The sequence below is a fragment of the Babylonia areolata genome, chromosome 20 (genome assembly GCF_041734735.1).
Source record: "Babylonia areolata isolate BAREFJ2019XMU chromosome 20, ASM4173473v1, whole genome shotgun sequence".
NCBI lineage: Eukaryota > Metazoa > Mollusca > Gastropoda > Neogastropoda > Buccinidae > Babylonia > Babylonia areolata.
Window position 1 is genome coordinate 36,389,856 of NC_134895.1, and position 16,579 is coordinate 36,406,434.

Below are 16,579 nucleotides of genomic sequence, written 5' to 3' on the forward strand. Positions count from 1 at the left end.
TTACTTTTTAAACCTCTCTCTGTCTCTCTCTGTTTCTATCTCTCTCTGTCTTTCTGTTTCTCAGTGTTTGTCTGTCTGTCTCACTCACCCCCACCCTCTGTGTGTGTTTCTCATGTAAGTAGGTGGGGTAGGTGATATGAAACTCTAGGAAGAGCTGGACAGTACAAGGTTTTCGGAGAAGAAGCCCCCCCCCCCCCCCCCAACCCCCCATCCCTTTACTCCTTACAATCTAAGGGGGCCGGGCCGCACCCAGGTCATGACTCCTGGATGCCCTTGTACTGCCGGCTTCCCCCTCCACCCCCACCCCCCCTTGTCCTCACAGGTTCGAACCTGTGCCTCCAGGGTGGTCGCCACTTCAGGATTGAGTCACCTTTCTTGAGCCATCGTACGCCTAGTTTGAGTAGGGAAATCTAATCCTTATGAAGTTTACTTTCATTCCTCCTCGACCAGATCCAGCTGGAACTCTTTTCTGCTGCTTCTGTCATTGCCTTGAGAGCCCTTGTCCTCTCTCTACCAGAAATCAACAGCTGTTTCATGAGGCTGTAGGCAGATGCGCTCATAACCCTCTTGCATCAATATCTATGGCGAGGACTTTGGCTTGGAAGACATATTCTCGCAGGCAGCTGGCTAGACTAGCATACTTCTCGGTCTTGTAGATGCGAGCTTCCTCCATTCTGCTTTCGTATGGCACAGTGAGCTCAATCAGAATCGCTTGTTTCGTTGCCTTGGCTTGGAGTGGAGTACTATGTCAGGTCTCACGCCGCTCTTGCTGATGATTTCCGGGTGTTTCTTCCTCTCTGGCCAGACTTTATTGCCTTCTGCAGAGAGGAACTCTACTGGAACTTCTGGTGGTGTGGGTGCTCCTTGGACAGTGCTCACCACGTGTGCAATTTCTTGTAGCACTTAATTGTGCCTCCATGTGTACCGTCCTTGGCTTAACGCCGCTTTGCATGAGCTGAGCACATGTTCCACTGTTTGTTTGCCATGGCAGAGTGGGCACGCAGGGTCCTCTGCTATTCCCCATTTCACCAAATTTGTATTCGAGGGAAGGAGGTCGTACACAGCCCTGAGGATGAAGCTGATCCTCAGAGGGGCCATGTTCCACATGTCGCCCCAGCTGAGGCTCCTTTAGGGGTGTATTTTCTCACGTTGCCCACTGCCCCTGCTGGCTTTGCTGGTCTGCTTTCTGGACTCTTTTATCATCTTCATCCTTCTTGATCTCCTGTATGATCATGTCTCTTTTTGCTGTTCCCCGGCATTATTCCATCTTTGTCGGTCCCAGGCCCTGTCTGTTGGTTTGGGTGTGTCCTATGATTTCCTTCGTCTTGAGACTTTCTTTCGCTGCACTGACTGCCTCCCTCATTTTCCATTTCATGCCAGTCTTCAGCTTGGGTGGTTGGATCTCACGGAAATACTGTCTCCTGCGTCTTTGAGCATGCTGAGAAATCTTGCCTTCCCTACCTTGTAATCTTCGTCAAGGGATTTCAGAAGTACTCAGCTTTGCGGTAGGGAGTAAGGAGGCGGAGGATAGAAAGTGAGAGGGAGAAAGGAGGCCGTAGAATGCTGATGCAAATTTCGGATTAATTATGATTCCATTTAGTTTGTTTGTTCACCAGTATATATAGTTTGAACGATAACCTGGATACCTTGTTTTGTGTCATATATCTATTTTAGTTGTGTGTGCGTGTTTTTTTAATCTATAATTTACACACACACACACACACACACACACATACATTTATATTAATATGGTTTATGGATGCTCAATCCAAATCCGTTGGAAGCCGAGTCGTTAATGGTGAGCATTTTGGTAAAATCCAAGATGGCCACCCACCATTCGCATATATATTTCAAATACAGAGGGTGTATGACGCAACATTGTGATTGTTCCGTTCTTTATGTTTGTCCCAGCCAAGAAAAATTATTCAGACAATCAAAATGATTCGCACTATCTGAATTTTATTCTATTTTTTGCTCGATTTATATGATATTTGCTTTCCCAAGATGGCCGCCGTTGTTGAAGCGGAAAGGAACATTTTTCCCGCTCATGATTGGTATGCACTATGAAATCGGTAAAGATGTTGATCTAGTGTGGAAACAGTACACTATTGATCAAAACAAAACCCAAGTACAACTGGCTGCGGTCAGGTGGACTCGATCTGTCATGCCTATGTCCTTTTGTGGATGTTCTTGTGTTGCCATGGCGCGCGCGTGCATGTCTACCTATGTGTCTTTGTTGGGGCCCGTAGGGGTAGGGAGTGTTGGTGTATGTACGTGTGTGTGACGAAAATGACTTCACCACAGAAGGTAGATTTCGCCTATCCTGTTCCAACACAAGAACATCCACAAGAACATCCTTCTGTGGTGAAGTCATTTTCGTCACACACACGTACACACACCAACACTCCCTACCCCTACGGGCCCCAACAAACACACATAGGTAGACATGCACGCGCGCGCGCGCGCCCACACACACGCAGTCATGACACACACACAAACATGCAAACACACACACACTTACACGCACAGACGCGCGCACTAGCACTGAAGGCACACGCGCGCGCACGCGCGCGCGCACACACACACACACATATTTTCATATAGAATTAAGTCAATATACTAAAGTGAATGTTCACAAAAAATTAAAGACAATAGGCCTGTACTAAACAACTGAAATAAGAGAGAGAGAGAGAGAGAGAGAGAGAGAGAGAGAGAGAGAGAGAGAATGACAATGACAATGTTTTATTGAGGGTAGAATGGATAAGCTGGAAGCTTCTTTACACCGTGCCCTCACACACGCATGCACATACATACACACATTATGATACATGAAAGAAGCGTGAATAAATAATGACACATAACAAATCAAATAGATAATAATAGATACACAGACGGAGGAATCAAAGACTACAAATTACGGAAACATCATGAAAATCATAACAAAAATTGCCACATGAAAATCTTCAAACACTCACATGTGTGTGCACACAAGCATCATTCACATGTAATCGTACAGAGAGAGAGAGAGAGAGAGAGAGAGAGAGAGAGCTAGCTTACATGGCGCTACTTGTGATTAAAAAAATTTTTTTTCCAAGAAGCAAAACGTATCTGGTGTATTAGAGAGACTCGTAGAGAAGTCACGGCACCAAAATGAAACCATAAGCCGAGACAACTGTATGAAAGAAAGAGAGAGAGAGAGAAAAAAAAAAGAAAAAAAAAGAAAAGAAAAAAAAAAAAAAAAAAAAGGTATCCCATATATCTTTTAAGTCATTAGAATCTTCAAAGTCATCATTAACAACCAACAAACAATTCCATCAAATCTTTTTTTTTTTTTTTTTTCTCCTGTATCTTCTTTCTTTCGCCTTCAGACTCCTCGAAACAAGAGAACCGACTGTTAGTGCACGTGAGAACCGGTGACACCCGCACAGTGCAGCTGTGACTTAGATCGTGATCACTCTCCTGGCGTCACCTTTTCGCCGGTTTTTTTTAAATTATTTTAATTTTTTTAAAACTATTTTCATTTTAAAAATCTTTATTTATCGCTGAATTGCAAGTACGTGTTCTTAAGAACCCGATTTAATAATTTCTGGGTTCACAGACACACACACGCACACATATATATATATATATATAATTTTGTTTCCTACCTTATACCTCATATGGAACATACAAACCCACCCACGCGTGCACGCGCGCGCGCGCACACATGCACACACACACCACACATACATGAACACACACACACATGAACACGCACGCACACACACACACACACACAAGCAAGCAGTGGCCCAGATTTTCCTTTTCACAGTGTCAGTCCACGGAATCGGTGAGGAACGACAGCACGGTGTACCCCTAGTCATGACATCCAAATCGCCGACGGTGGAAGTGGTGGACATCGAAGAGCTGGTGAGAGAAAGCGCCAAGGAGCTCTTGGATGGCGACGCCAGAAAGAGGGCGGACCTGGACCATGCAGAGGTTGTATGGGACAGGTGAGTGTGCGGCTTTATATGTTATGTATACAGGTTGCTGCCCTCCTCCCCTCCCAGCCCCCCCCCCCTCTCTCTCTCTCAATTCAATGAAAGTAATTTGATTTGTCCATTGTGTAAAGAATCCAAGGAAAGCGAATTGCATTTTGTCTTGTGTTGTTCAGTTCTTCGTGATATCAGACAAAAGTTCATTCCTTAAAAATATTGCCAAAACCCATGTGCCTTTAAATTTAGTTTGTTTTGTATCGTCTATAAGAGAGGGTGATGTTCGGAATTTGTCAATTTCCTTGTACAATGCATCTAGATTCAGACATACTGTGTTGTCTTGATGATATGATTTAAACATCAGTTTCGTTTGATGTGACCGTTGATATGTATGTATAACATTTTGGTTTGGCTGTGATGTGCTTGTATGTTTGTGTATATCCCTTCATGAGGGGCTATGGCCTATATTGAATAAAGTATTTGCATTCGCATCCACATTCTCTCTCTCTCTCTCTCTCTCTCTCTCTGTGTGTGCGTGTGTGTGTTCATTTCTTTTTTTCTGTTGCTCTCTCCGTAACTTAAAAAAAAAAATTATTATCATCATTATTATCATTATTGTTTATTTATTTATTTATCTATTTATTTACGGAAGCGGGTTGTTTGCCAGTGGATAATTGCGCTTTGTCCGGCCTCTAACCTACCTAGCTTCGACCTCAGTGTCCTTTTTTGGGTGGCCCTACCAGGTGGCCCTTTCCATCCTGAAATATTTGTCCACTGACGCAACATCAAGACTTGTCGTTTCTCTCATTCTCTCTCGCCTTGACTACTGTAACTCTCTATTGTCTGGTTTGCTTGCTTCAACCATTCAGTCCCTTCAGCGCATACAAAACTCTGCTGCCCGACTCGTCCTCAGAAAGATAAGATTTGAGCACATCACTTTTCTTTTGCAATATCTCCACTGGCTCCCTGTCTCACACAGAATAAAGTACAAGATCAGCACTCAATGTTATAAATGTATTCACAAATCTGCCCCTTCCTGTTTCTGTGGCTGCCTTCACCTCTACACTCCATCTCGCTCAATAAGATCGGCTTCGGATCCACTCTGTTTTCGCTTCGTCAAGTTTCCACACTCGGCTCTTTCAAGTCTGGCCTTAAAACCCACCTCTTCCCAAGATAGCCTCCCTTCCGGCTGCCTCTTTTCTTCAGTTTCCCCAGTTTTAGGGTTGTGCATGCGTGTGAATGACTGGTGCGAAAGCGCTTTGATTTGTCTCTGCACAAGATTCAGCGCTATATAAATACACAAGTGAGTCAAAAATATGTGGCGCTGTGATAATTGTAATAAACAGCAAGATTCAGAACTCGAACCTCAGTTGGAATTATACGTGAACAGAACTGAGATATGGTTTGATAGAGATGTATCTGTCAGTAGAATTTATACCCCATCCCCTCGCGTTCAAACAGCCATGGAGACTAAAAGCATCTTTTGCTAGTTTGACCGACTGCAAAGAATACGATCCTTTGTGTGGTACTGAAAATGTAATGCAAGAATGAAATGATAAAAAGGATATACTTTCATCGGATGTTGGTGTCGTAAAATCACTTGCTATAACTTGAGTTGTATAATCAGTCACACACACGATCGTCATTTTCCGAAAGAAAATGGACATGATTTCAGCAGAAGAACTGGATCAGTATTGTTATAAATCACCTTGCCATTAGTTAATTACTTACGAACAAGACAAAGGAAGACATCAGTAATAACAACACTGACGACTGACACAGTGCGTCACACACACACTGACAAAGCAGCAAATTGACACGATCCATGACGTCATCAAACCTACATTATGACGTCAAATCCACAGGGTTTACGTCACGCACGGCGAGACAGAATACGTGGACACGCGGCGCTCGCCCAAGCCGACCGCGCACGTGCTGTTCACGGCCAATTTCAGCAACGACACCCCCGACCCTCAACGCTACAAGCTGAGGACAGAGAGACGCACCAAGTCCACGTGCAACATCAACCTGATGCGGACCTACACCATTGGCGCTTCTGTGGAGGTCAAGGTGAGGATTGAGGCGTCTGTCTGTGTGACTGATGTCGACACAATAACCATTTTGGGTTATATACTGCTTGTTCCCTTTTTGTTGTGTGTGTGTGTGTGTGTGTGAAGTGCACACACACATACACACTCGCACACCTTCAACACACAGTGTGGTGTGTGTTTGTGTGTTTGTCACCGACACACATACACTGACACACAAACGCGCGCGTACACCGACACACATACACACACAAACGCGCGCGTGCACGCACACACACACGCACCATCACACACACACACACACACGCGCGCGCGTGTGCACGCGCGCACACACCAGCCCTCACACACACACAAACGCGTGCACACATACGCGCGTGCACTCTCACACATATTTCACCCCCATCACACACACACACACACACACACACACACACACACACACTTCCACCCCCAGCACACACACACAACACACTCACACACACACACACACACACACACACTCTCTCTCTCTCTCTCCTCTCTCACTACAACCCCAACCCCTCCCACCTGTCCCCCTCGCTTCCCTCCAAAAACAAAACACACGAATTATTAATCAATCAATAACCCTGTCATGCATGTTCACAATGTTCACACAGTTGACGCCTCCCAACCCCATCATCGAAGCCAATGCAGGGTTCCATGGAGAACTGTCCATGTCCAAGGGGGTGAACGAGACCTTTGAGCAGGAGTTGGCCTGGAGTGTGGACAACGAGATTGAGGTCCCCTCGGGCCACGTCACCAAGGCCGACCTTGTCATTAAGGTCTGTTGGTGTGTGTGTGTGTGTGTGTGTGTGTGTGTGTGTGTGTGTGTGAGTGTGTTGTGTTTGTTTGTGTGTGTGTTGTGTGTGTGTGTGTGTGTGTGTGTGAGTGCATGTGTGTCATGTGTGTGTGTGCATGTACTAAGGGGAAGATGCTTGTGTATCACAGTGTGTGTGTGTGTGCGCGTTGTGTGCGTGTGTTTGTGTGTGTGTTTGTTGTGTGTGTGAGTGTGTGTTGTGTTTGTGTGTGTGTGTGTATATAGTGTGTGTGTGTGCACAAGTGCACGTACTAAGGGGAAGATGTTTGTGTATCGCAGTGTGTGTGTGTTGGGGGTAACCGGTCAGTGGAATGCGTATGTTGTATGGAATACGTGTGTTTGATGAGGGTGGGATGTATGTCTATATGTATTCATATGTTGGGGTAAGGTGTGTGTGTGTGTGTGTGTGAACGCACGCATGTGTACATACATATTTCGATGTTTATTTGGTGTATTGGGGTGGGATGTGTGTATGTATGTATGTGTGTGCAAGTGTATAGATATTTGCATATACTTATATGTGCATATTAGTGTAGGATGTGTATGTGTGTGTGTGTGTTCGTGTGTAGTGGTCAGTGAGCCTCTAAGCACCATAATTTGATTTCATTTCATTTGATGTGTGTGCATGTGTGATATTTTCCCTATAATAATTAACCAACCTGTTACGATCATGGCAGGAGGACGAATTTGATGGGGAGTTCACCATCGAGACTCGCTTCGAGGGCAAAGCGGCTGTGATCTTCGAAACCAAGAAACATGAACATGTCATGACGGTGTTCCGTGATGTCAAGAACGTCTTGAAGAAAAAGGACGGATTCAAAATCGACGATGAAGGCAGACCCTGCTTCATCACAAGAGGAAAATGCAAGTGCCGCTTCGGCATTGAACAGAACGTTTTGCTGAAGCAATCCCAGCTTCCCCCTAATGAGCAGTGAAAGTCGGGAGCCTGTAAGTAAACTGATTTCAAGAATGGGAGGGTGATGTATTCAGGTATGTTGAGGTGAAGCATGTGTTCACATGCATTGGTGAAGTCACTGATGCCTTACACGACATAGTCTGTGATGTAAGCGTTGTGGGTTATGGTATTGGTTGAGATACTGCTGCAAGAAATCGTCCTGACCAGCTTATGCTGATAATGTGTTTTCATTCCAAACATTCGTGCATGCAGGTATATGTGAATATGCACAAACTTGGATGCGCAAACTTGCATGCATACTGGTACACACACACATATATATATACATGCACACACACATTCAACACACATGCACACAAATACACACACACAACATACACACACTCTTTCATGTTAATGAAATAAGTGCATTGCGTCAGTGAGGGACCATTAACAGTCTTGGAGTAGGGTGGAGGGGGTGATATTTTTTTAATTCTAAAATGTAAGATGAAAAAAGCAAAATGAAATAATACAAGTACTGATAAGGCTGTCAATTATCACAAAGTTATCGTAACAAATGAGTGAGCACAATTTTATTTCATTCTCATGTTTACTTGCAGAGTGAAAAATCCACTTCATATCGGATGTTGGCTGAGTGTGTGCGTGTGTGGCCGCTTATAGTGTGTGTGTTGGTACACTTCAACATTTGTGCAAGACTTAAGACATTACTTCTCACTTAAAACAGAAAACAGTCCTTGTTGTACAAAAGGTATTATGATTATAGACTGCAGACATTATTTCTTACTTAAAACAGAAATCAGTCCTTGTTGTACAAAATGTATTATGATTATATGTGAACACCTGTTCTATGTGCCAGTGTGTGTGCTTACATACTATTTTTATTTTATTTTAAACCAGTGGCTAATCAAATGGATTGTGATTGATAATTGTTTTCACTGGGAAAATTGCCCTCCAAAAGTGATTACTTTTTTAAACAGAAGGCTTTCTGTCAATACAGGGGGAACAGAAACATAATACAATGGTCATAACACTTACTTTGATTTGAAAATATATATATGTGCTTGAGTACATGAGTGTGTGTGTGTGAGTGTGTGTGTGTGTGTGTGTGAGCATACATATGTGTGTTATCTAGAAAACGTGTGTGTAAGAGAGTGTGCAGTTAAGTATGTGCATGAGTATGCTTGTACAACATCAGAACATGGGGGAATTTTCATATCTAGTAGCATTACAACAGATAAGCAGCTTACATACATACATGTGCATACCAGCACTAATTTCTTTGGGAGAATTCTCTTCAGGCACACAGTCTGCCTGAACCATCATGAAACTGCCTGAATTCAGGCTTCAGGCACACCAACAATGCACCCATGATACAAGACACAAGATCAAAGACAATAAACGGAGTATTGTGGAGTAAAATTAAATCAGAATTTTGATATAAGTATACACTAGCTGCTATCTGTTCCGAAAGCAACTAATTATAAAGGTTCTTTCAAAATATGACGAAGAAATCGAACACACAAATATTTTGTTAAGACATTTATTGCAAAGTTATACCACATTGTACAAATAAATGGATCAAAAAGGTGCACACATCTTCTTTATGAAACCATTTAATGCTAATCTACCCGCTACATCCTTCTTTCAGTTTGAACTATAATAATTGTGACTGGAAAAAAACAAAAACAAAAAGCAACTGGACTGGTAGCAAGAAACTATATATCCAACACCCTTTCACCTCTCCCCCCCCACCCACTCTCCACCAGATACACACATAATACTTGACATGATCCCATATCAGTACTTTTTTTTCTTTTCTAAGTACCTATAAACTGGAAAACTAAAAACCTGAGTAAAAAAGATAGTGAGCAATTGTATATCATCTGGCTGAACTGATATCACAACTTGCAGCTTTACGTAACACTAACCACACAAATATATGGAAGATTATTCTACAGCAGAAAATAAGTTTGTATAATGACATGTGCTATGCACATAAAGCAAAAATTTTAATATCTCCACATTATGTCTTTTCTACAGGAAAAATAGTGATGATACTTTCAAAAGCAAAAAATCAAAAACTTTCAAAAATTCAACAATCAAAATGAAAAGGCATTGAAAAATCTGCTCTTGTGTAGACAGTATTTGTTTTCTTCTTAATTTGAACTCACTTTTATTGACAGACTATTAAGAAATCTGCTGTGATTTAGACACTTTTTGAAAATTGTTTTTGATGTAGTTTTTTTACATGTGTTTTGACTTTTGACTTGTTTAAACAGATGCCATTGTCACAAATCCTCAACACACTCACACACACAACACAGACACACATACACACAAACTACACCACACCACACCACACAACACACACACGACACGACACGACACGACACACACACACAAAGAATTAAAAATGGGAGGACAGCAGTATAATAAGCATCGCTTAACCATTGAACAGAATTCATGTTGTGAACAATTTATAATGTATTTTATAAACTGTGTTCTTTTCATACTGGATTTACATTTGTGTCTGCTTTCTTTAATCTGCCACATTCACCAATACTCTCTTTTTCTCCTTTCCTACTACATTCCAAACAAGGAGAAGATCATTTTATGTTTCAATTAAGAAGCCATTTTCTCAGCTTTTACAACTGTTTAAGGCCTGTGTGTGTGTGTGTGTACGCGTGTGCGTGTGTGTGTGTGTGTGTATGTGTGCGTGCTTGTGTGTGTGAGCACGTGCATAAATATGTGCTTACATGCATGCATGTGTTCATGTGAGTGTGCATACATGCATGTGCGCACATGCATGCGTAGATTTGTATACATGTGTTATTGGTATGTTTTATCTCCATGTTAATATTTGATTAAATTTGTGCAGACATCATCTACTACTTGCAAACTTTTGCCACATGAATAGCTGTTACTGCTCCATTAAGTCACCCACAATTAATGCAAGACATAAAGAACGCCAGAGAATCGACAGACAGACAGAAAATACGAAAAAAACTTAGCCGTATGGAGAGCACAGGAACAGAAGTCATAATGGCTGTCTGGAAAAAAAAGGGTGCTAGCCAGCGGGACAAAGGGGAGGTTACCTACTTCCAGGAGGTTACTGGCCGTAGTTTCGTTTTCTCCGCATAGGCGGATAGTAGTTTGCACAGGACAGGAACGTCAGACCCCTGCCGGAGTCTGCACTAGTTGGGTCACGGTAAGTATGTTATTTAAACGTAATTTTAGATAGAAAATTTCCTTTTAACAAACAAACAAACAAAACAACAAGAAAGCTGCAAGTACATGCAACAGAAAAGCACTGGAAACCTAATGTAGACAAGAACAAGGGTTTTATCACATTATTTTAACATACAGGCAGAAAAGGAAAAAAGTGATGCAAATGAGAAATTTGACAAAATAGATTTCTTGCAGTGTGTATATATTGAAAAGATATTAAAAAAAAGGGCAGAAAAAAAATCTGTCAAAAGCAACAGTCAGCAATGCATTTTTACAAAATTGACGAATGGAGTAATATCAGAACTGCCTTCCACAGTCATATTGCATCTTCCAACAACGCTTGTATGTCAAATGAACCTATATATCCTACATTATGAACCTGCATATCCTAAAAGATGAACCTGTATATCCTACAAAACAACAAAGGGGAAAAAAAAGATTGTCATTAAATCAAATACTTTTCAACACCACATGCTAAAGCAAAAATGGAGTGAAAATAAAATGAAATATGTATCTTATCTATCTCTTTTGTTTCCATAAAAAAAGCAAAATAATCAATGAAAGATTTATAGTACATTACAGGCAGAATAATACCATACTCTTGTTTGACTTCAGCTGAAGTCTGCATAAAAAAAAGGGCTCAACGATAACCACACGAACACACAGAGAAAAGGTTGGTGAACCAATACATGAACAATAACAAAATACAAAGGACAGAATAATTGCTGAAAATGTTTGATGTCAACTAAGATGAGCATAAAACCCAATGCAATAACATTACTGAGAGAATAAAAGAGACATTGAAATTACAAATACTTCATAGCGTTACAATATTTTCCATTATTCCTCTTGTAGAAATGGTGTATAATGAAGAATACCTTTGTAAATCATTGTCATTTTTCTCATCCTTCCCCTGGTTTTTTTTTGTTTTTTTTTTAACTTAATACATTATTTCATTTCTTTGCTTATCTTATTCAAGAAGACCTGACAGCCTGACCTTTCAAAAAGGGTCTCCTCACTGAACAACAGCTTCAAATGAAATTTGTTTAAAATTCCATCAGTTACCATTGTGCTGATGTGTTAAATGCTTCACTTCTCATGATACTGATGCATAAATATTTCTTCATGTTAAAAAAAAAAAAAAAAAAAAAAAAAAAAAATGATGATGAAGATCTGAAAATATGCCAGATTAGTCACCACAATGATGTATTTCATACACTTCTATCATGAAAACAGTGCCATCCTTTCTCGGTATTCCTCTGTCCGTCCACTTCACGAGTCGATCCCTTTGCGGACGACAGAGGCCCAGTCATCGGCGTTGCTGGCCTTCTTCAGGAACACGCAAACAAACCTGTCTTCCGTCTGAAACAGGCAGACAAGACACATACCCATTCAATGCTCGGGCCATCATTCTCTCTTGTCTCTCACGCAAAGTGAATGAACACTGATGGCATGTACACAAGCACACGTATGATTTGACATCATGGTCTAGCTTCACATCACAATGCAGTCCTGATATGGCCCAGTGTGGTTGGATGGACTATAGAAAAAGCAATTTTTTTTATGTCTAATATCAAACTATTTGTCGGTCAACTGAAATGAAGGACACATACACAAACACACACACAAACACACATACACAAACATATGCATTCACACATACACACAAATACACACACTAACTTCGTCTTATTTCAAATTCTTGTTGAAAAAAATAACACACACAAAAACAGCTGCAGGGGAAAGATGGATTTAGTCTTTTTAAAGCTATTGATGCAGCTACTGATGTATTTACCCACCAGAATTATATTGTTGATGTGCATGTAATTTCCATTTAAATGTGCAGAATTTTCAGCCCCATATAATATAATCATGCTGATAGTTTCAAGTGGACACTAGTTTCTGTAAATATTTCTTGTTCAGTATAGTTCCAGATGTTAACATGCTGCTGGACAGTCACAAAAGCAGTGCTCAATGTACTCTGGTATAAGTATGCTACTGGACAGTTACAAAAGCAGTATTCAATGTACTCAAGTACACGTACACTTCTGGACAGTCACAAAAGCAGTGTTCAATGTACTCAAGTACAAGTACCTTCTGGACAGTCACAAAAGCAGTGTTCAAGGTACTCTAGTACAAGTACGCTACTGGACAGTCACAAAAGCAGTGTTCAGTGTTCTCTTGTACAAGTACACTTCTGGACAGTCACAAAAGCAGTGTTCAAGGTACTCTGGTATAAGTAAGCTACTGGACAGTCACAAAAGCAGTGTTCAATGTACTCAAGTACAAGTACACTTCTGGACAGTCACAAAAGCAGTGTTCAATGTACTCAAGTACAAGTACGCTTCTGGACAGTCACAAAAGCAGTGCTCAATGTACTTTACTACACATACGCTTCTGGACAGTCTCAAAAGCTGTGTTTAATGTGCCTACAAGTACAGTATCTTTACAAACAGAGCATTTGTCGCTTTCGACTGACCTTCCAGTAGCAGGCGTCAGGGTCGATGGCGTAGGGCAATTCAGAGGAGGACAGAGTCCACATTTTGTTCTCCATGTCTTTCACTGGGTCTCCCGTCACTGTCAGAGTGAAGGACCTGCACACATACACACACACACACACACTGTGGATTTTGTTGTTTCCAAGCCTCTATTTCACTTCCAAGAGTTAACCTTATAACAATAAGCTAACTCGAAGCCTCAATTCACTTCCAAGAGATAACCTCCCATCATGCGTTTGTACTGAGGCTTCAGCCCCCTGGGTGTGGTATACAGTGTCAGTTCTACAGTTTCTGTTTAGGTGTGCTTTTCATTGTTGTCATGAGTGTGAAACGAAGTCCGACATGTACTCACATGCTCAGTCCCTTCAGAAGCACAAACATTCACAGCAGCTTTCTGGAGTAATGAAATGATGGTGATGTAAACTGTGATTAATATAATGTAGTGATGTCAATAACCGTGCACATATGAACATATATGTGTGTGTGTGTGTGATAATGTATACTGTGTATGTACTGAATGGAGACTGCTGTTTTCCAGGTCATCAGTGGTGCCCCTACATTTGTGAGATGTAATGAAGTCTTACCTACATGAAGTGTGTTATCTGAAGTCACTGGGAACCTGGACGTTTTTTTTTACTTTTTACATTCAGTATCACTACTATCAGTTGTTTTTCTTGTTAAATTAATTTCTTTAAATGTACTTCTGTTTATTTCAAATTCGACATCCCACCGCACCCTCTATTTATCTAGTTTCCCCACAACTCAATAAACAACACCCTCCCCTCCTCTCCTACCTTTTCATTTATATATTTCTTTATAAATGATAACATCAAGTTTACAGTCACCAGTACGTGTGACAGGACATTCAACAAATTCCTGCAACATGTACCTCAAAATGTCTCCTTATACAACTCAGTCTCTCCTACCCCTCCTCTCTCACCTTTGTATACATTCAACTATTTTTAAATGATAACATTCAAAAGTGAAAATTAATACTTTAACTGAATATCTACAATCACCAGAACATGAGAGAACATTAACTCTTTTACCGCCAAGTTTCTGTGTGAAAAACACTCCCCAGCGCCAAATATTTTAGAAACAATGCTCTCAGTCACAGGCTAACACAATGAACTTGTTCACTTCAAACTTGGTTAGGAGGCAAAAGTTAGTCATTTTTCTATTGGTGGGAAACCAGATGCAGCTGTCAAGCTTTATCAACAATGCTAAAAATGGTCTTATCAATATGACCCTTCAACATCCACAAAAGTCACCTATGGTGGTGAAAGAGTTAAATTCCTCAACCTTCTCCATACTGGAGACTCTGTGGCAGAATGGGTTAGGCATTAGATTTCTGATCCAGCGTTCATCAGTGGAAACGAATTCACTGCCCCCTGATGGCCATAAAAGGCTTTAAAACACCTTTAACCTTAACCTGTAACCTGTCACCTCTATACCTCTCCTGGAAGTCGCCGTCTATCTGAGCGTTCTTGGCCTGGTCCCTGCGTCCTCCTCCTGTCAGCTTGCCCATCAAGCCCTGCTTTTTGCCCTTCAGATTGGGGATCAGCACCCGCACCCGCACGTAGGACTCATCATGCTCGTTGAGTGCTGTGATCACAGTGATGATTGTTTGCATGCAAGTGTACAATGTATTACAATGTGCTTATAATACACAGTGGGTACACCTGCACGTAGGTCTCTTTGTGTTCACTGAGTGCTGTGATTACAGTGATGATTGTCTGCATGCCAGCATGTCATAGTACAATGTATCACAATGTGTTTACAATACACAGTGGATGTTTTGTAGTGTTATTCATTGTCATTTACAGCTGTAAACTAAATAATGAAACATACCCCCCTCTGACACTGCCCTCCCCACAGCCCATCACCAATTACTCTGATTCCCCCTGTACCCCACACCAGAGTTGATCTCTCTCTCTCTCTCTCTCTCTCTCACACACACATTCTGCTGAAACTGATTTAAATAGAGAATCTGTGCAGCCTTTGGCACCACATGCATCGCCACAGACGTTTTTCTTCAATGCCATCACTGCCACACAGAGTGACCCACATCACGCAACATTCCTTTTAGCCACTGATCCCAACTTCTAACGAAGGTAGACGTCTCGAGTTGGCCCTCATTCTCTTTCAACGCTTTTGGTATGAATAACAGATCAACACACGAAGCACGGTGCCCAGTCACAACAAATATAAACCTATAAAATGAGTTTGTTACGCGGTTTGAGGAATAGATTCTAAGACGTAATTTATAAAATACTAACTACTTTCGCTTTCAGAGTGGCTCTGGAAACCATTCGAGTGAATGGCAGACCAATCATGGTTTGACAGAGTGGGAATTGAATTTTGCTGTCACGCTGACTACATACGTCTAGCTGCTGTAAAAATGGTTTCATATAAAACAATGAAAATTCAGTGAATTCAAACGTAGGACTCGTGCAGAATAAAGGAATGAAAATTGTGATAAAAACTCACTGTAGTCTGGTTTCTCTGCCTTGGCCATAATTTCCGCGTTTCTGAGGTTTCAGTCTAAGGGAGGCAACTGTACAAAATTAAGTGGAAACTATCGCGGAAGTAGGCCTATGCATGTCAGAGATGGCACACACGGTATGAAATACGGAGGCCAATACGTACATGCATTCCACACGCGTGTCATGGTGAAGATTTAAAAAAAAATTCATTGAGAAATAACTCTTCAAATGTTATTGTAATCGCTCCAAATAGCCAGTTAGCACTGCAATATTTTCACGAGCGTCTCAAATATCCAGTGTGTGTGTGTGTGTGTGTGTGTGTGTGAGAGAGAGAGAGAGAGAGAGAGAGGGAGAATTCTGAAAGTCCGAAAAGCAGCAGTGTGATATTTTTCTTCCAGTTCTTGCCCTCAGGTATAACTATAAGCAAGAAAATTCATGACAGAAGTGTGTGTGTGTGTGTGTGCGCGTGCGCGCGCACACTTGTATGAATGTGTGTGAGCATGCATGCATGCATGTGTGTGTGTTTGTACTTGTAGTGATCAAGTTTTGTAGATATAACTCTGGGATTTGGCCAGCACAAGCAACAGCAGCTGC

At 41.5% G+C, this 16,579-nt stretch overlaps 2 protein-coding genes across 2 annotated transcripts in view; one reads left to right on the forward strand and one right to left on the reverse strand.

Moving 5' to 3' along the window:
* Positions 1-8,841, forward strand: part of LOC143295460 (uncharacterized) — a 14,129-nt gene extending 5,288 nt beyond the window's left edge. The window contains exons 2-5 of the mRNA XM_076607175.1: positions 3,812-3,992; positions 5,840-6,044; positions 6,658-6,822; positions 7,535-8,841. Coding sequence (XP_076463290.1) covers positions 3,862-3,992; positions 5,840-6,044; positions 6,658-6,822; positions 7,535-7,792 — 759 coding nt within the window. The 5' untranslated portion in view covers positions 3,812-3,861 and the 3' untranslated portion in view covers positions 7,793-8,841. The remainder of the gene's footprint in view (positions 1-3,811; positions 3,993-5,839; positions 6,045-6,657; positions 6,823-7,534) is intronic.
* A 2,345-nt stretch (positions 8,842-11,186) lies between these two features.
* On the reverse strand, positions 11,187-16,054 carry LOC143295461 (uncharacterized). Its single transcript, XM_076607176.1, has 4 exons — positions 15,990-16,054; positions 14,954-15,104; positions 13,481-13,595; positions 11,187-12,363 (listed from the first exon to the last, which is right to left on the reverse strand). Exons 1-4 carry the CDS (start codon positions 16,015-16,017, stop codon positions 12,274-12,276), a joined length of 384 nt encoding a protein of 127 aa, XP_076463291.1. The 5' UTR covers positions 16,018-16,054; the 3' UTR covers positions 11,187-12,273.
* Positions 16,055-16,579: the final 525 nt, after the last annotated feature.

What these genes read in the sequence shown, in the direction of transcription:
- LOC143295461 (XM_076607176.1), bottom strand. Translation starts at nt 16,017, where the DNA reads ATGGCCAAGGCAGAGAAACCAGACTACA. An exon ending in GGCAGAGAAACCAGACTACA is followed by an intron (nt 15,105 to 15,989) that starts GTGAGTTTTTAT and finishes CTGTGATCACAG; the next exon opens with CACTCAACGAGCATGATGAG. An exon ending in GACGGCGACTTCCAGGAGAG is followed by an intron (nt 13,596 to 14,953) that starts GTATAGAGGTGA and finishes GTATGTGTGCAG; the next exon opens with GTCCTTCACTCTGACAGTGA.